General features: G+C 33.6%; 1 protein-coding gene across 1 annotated transcript in view; it reads right to left on the bottom strand.

Annotated features, from left to right (window-relative positions):
• Nucleotides 1-1536, bottom strand: part of LOC122342651 (ankyrin-2-like) — an 18026-nt gene that overhangs the window by 14517 nt on the left and 1973 nt on the right. Inside the window, exon 2 of the mRNA XM_043236629.1 lies at nucleotides 860-961. Within this exon, the coding sequence (XP_043092564.1) occupies nucleotides 860-961 (102 nt within the window). The remainder of the gene's footprint in view (nucleotides 1-859; nucleotides 962-1536) is intronic.

Here is a 1536-nt window from a genome sequence, read left to right as displayed (position 1 = left end):
CTTATGTGTAATAAATGTTATGTTATATCAAATAAAATATTTCTAAAGCTACAATACGTTCTCATTTAACACAAAACTATTTTTAACGTGCATGTTTGCATTTCACTGTGTTTGATTTCAAAAGAAATAAGTTTAATATACTTCACAGATTTTAAGATTAAAGATCAAATGGCTTCTATATATTCATCTGATATCAGTGCATTGTTTTGCTAGAGGTAATTTGTAAAGATTGGATGAACACAGCAGTGCTGTGACAGTGGGAGGGTTTAGTTAAGCAGAAGGTACAGAAGGTCGGGAGTGGGAACAGCTGCTAGAGACACGCATGAGTAAAAAGGCTTTGATGTACTAGAAAGAACTGCTTGGCAGAAGACTTGCTGATAATGTTGGCAATGTAGCATTTGTCAGGAATCAGTATGGCTCTCTANACATCATAACAATGAAGTTTGTGTGCAGGCTGGACAAAAATTGAGCAAAGTAAAGTAAAAAAAGCATACACATTTCTAATCAGGATTATCCTCCACTCACAAATCTACTAGGACTTTCTAAAGAGTTTGGAGCTAACACAGAGATGACAGATCATGTCTTTTAAGCTGGAAAGAAGTTTATGGCTATACCCACTTCCTGGAAAACCAAGGACTTCAAATTTAGTATTACTCAACAGATTTTATTGGAAATTTTATTGTAAGTACATAATCTAAAAGGCCTGAGATGCAACAGTGTGCAAAACCTCCAATTGGTGAATTCATTTGTAATGCATTGTAAAAAAAAAAAAAAGGTATGACATACGACGAGAAGAAAATAAATGAGAAGAAATTATTGTATTTTACAACACTGAAATTCTGCTTGATTAAAAGGTTACCTGATTGCATGTGGAAATGTCCTGTCCGCTCTTGAGAAACTCCAGCACCTTATCAATGTTACCTGCCCTGGCTGCCCTCAGGAAGCTGGTATTACTGTCCGACTATATACAAAAAAACATATGAAAAACATTAGGGAAAAAAACTGTAATATTCAAGTGATATAAACAATATTATAAATTATTACATATTATATTTTGAAGCAATGTTCAAGCTATGAAAATCAGTGCAACTGATAATTTGACATATTTCCATATTTCCTGTAACAAATGGGTGAGACATTTCTGATAACGCACACTATATTCATCTTTGTCACCACAGGAATACATACACTGTTTACACCGTTTAAATATATTAATTTGTACGGCAGTAATATTTTATAGTATTATTGTACAGTAGAATGCATTTTGGATGAACACAAAATGCATTTTTTCATAAACCTTAAAAAATAAAAAAATAAAAAACTCACTGGCCCCAAATGATTGAACAGTACTGTACATATGTCTAATTTTCTCAAAGACTACGGTATGTGCTTACGTTTTAGTGGGTATGTGAAGATTGTGATTTCAGTGGGTGTATCTCCTTTTATCAGAATTGTGTCTGAATGTGACTCTGCTAAATATAGACAGCAAAACAGAATGAAGGCAGCTGACAAGACACACACACAGACACACACACA

The sequence above is a fragment of the Puntigrus tetrazona genome, chromosome 1 (genome assembly GCF_018831695.1).
Source record: "Puntigrus tetrazona isolate hp1 chromosome 1, ASM1883169v1, whole genome shotgun sequence".
Taxonomy (NCBI): Eukaryota; Metazoa; Chordata; class Actinopteri; order Cypriniformes; family Cyprinidae; genus Puntigrus; species Puntigrus tetrazona.
The sequence above is the reverse complement of the archived record's forward strand: the minus strand, read 5'-3'. Positions and strand labels throughout refer to the sequence as shown.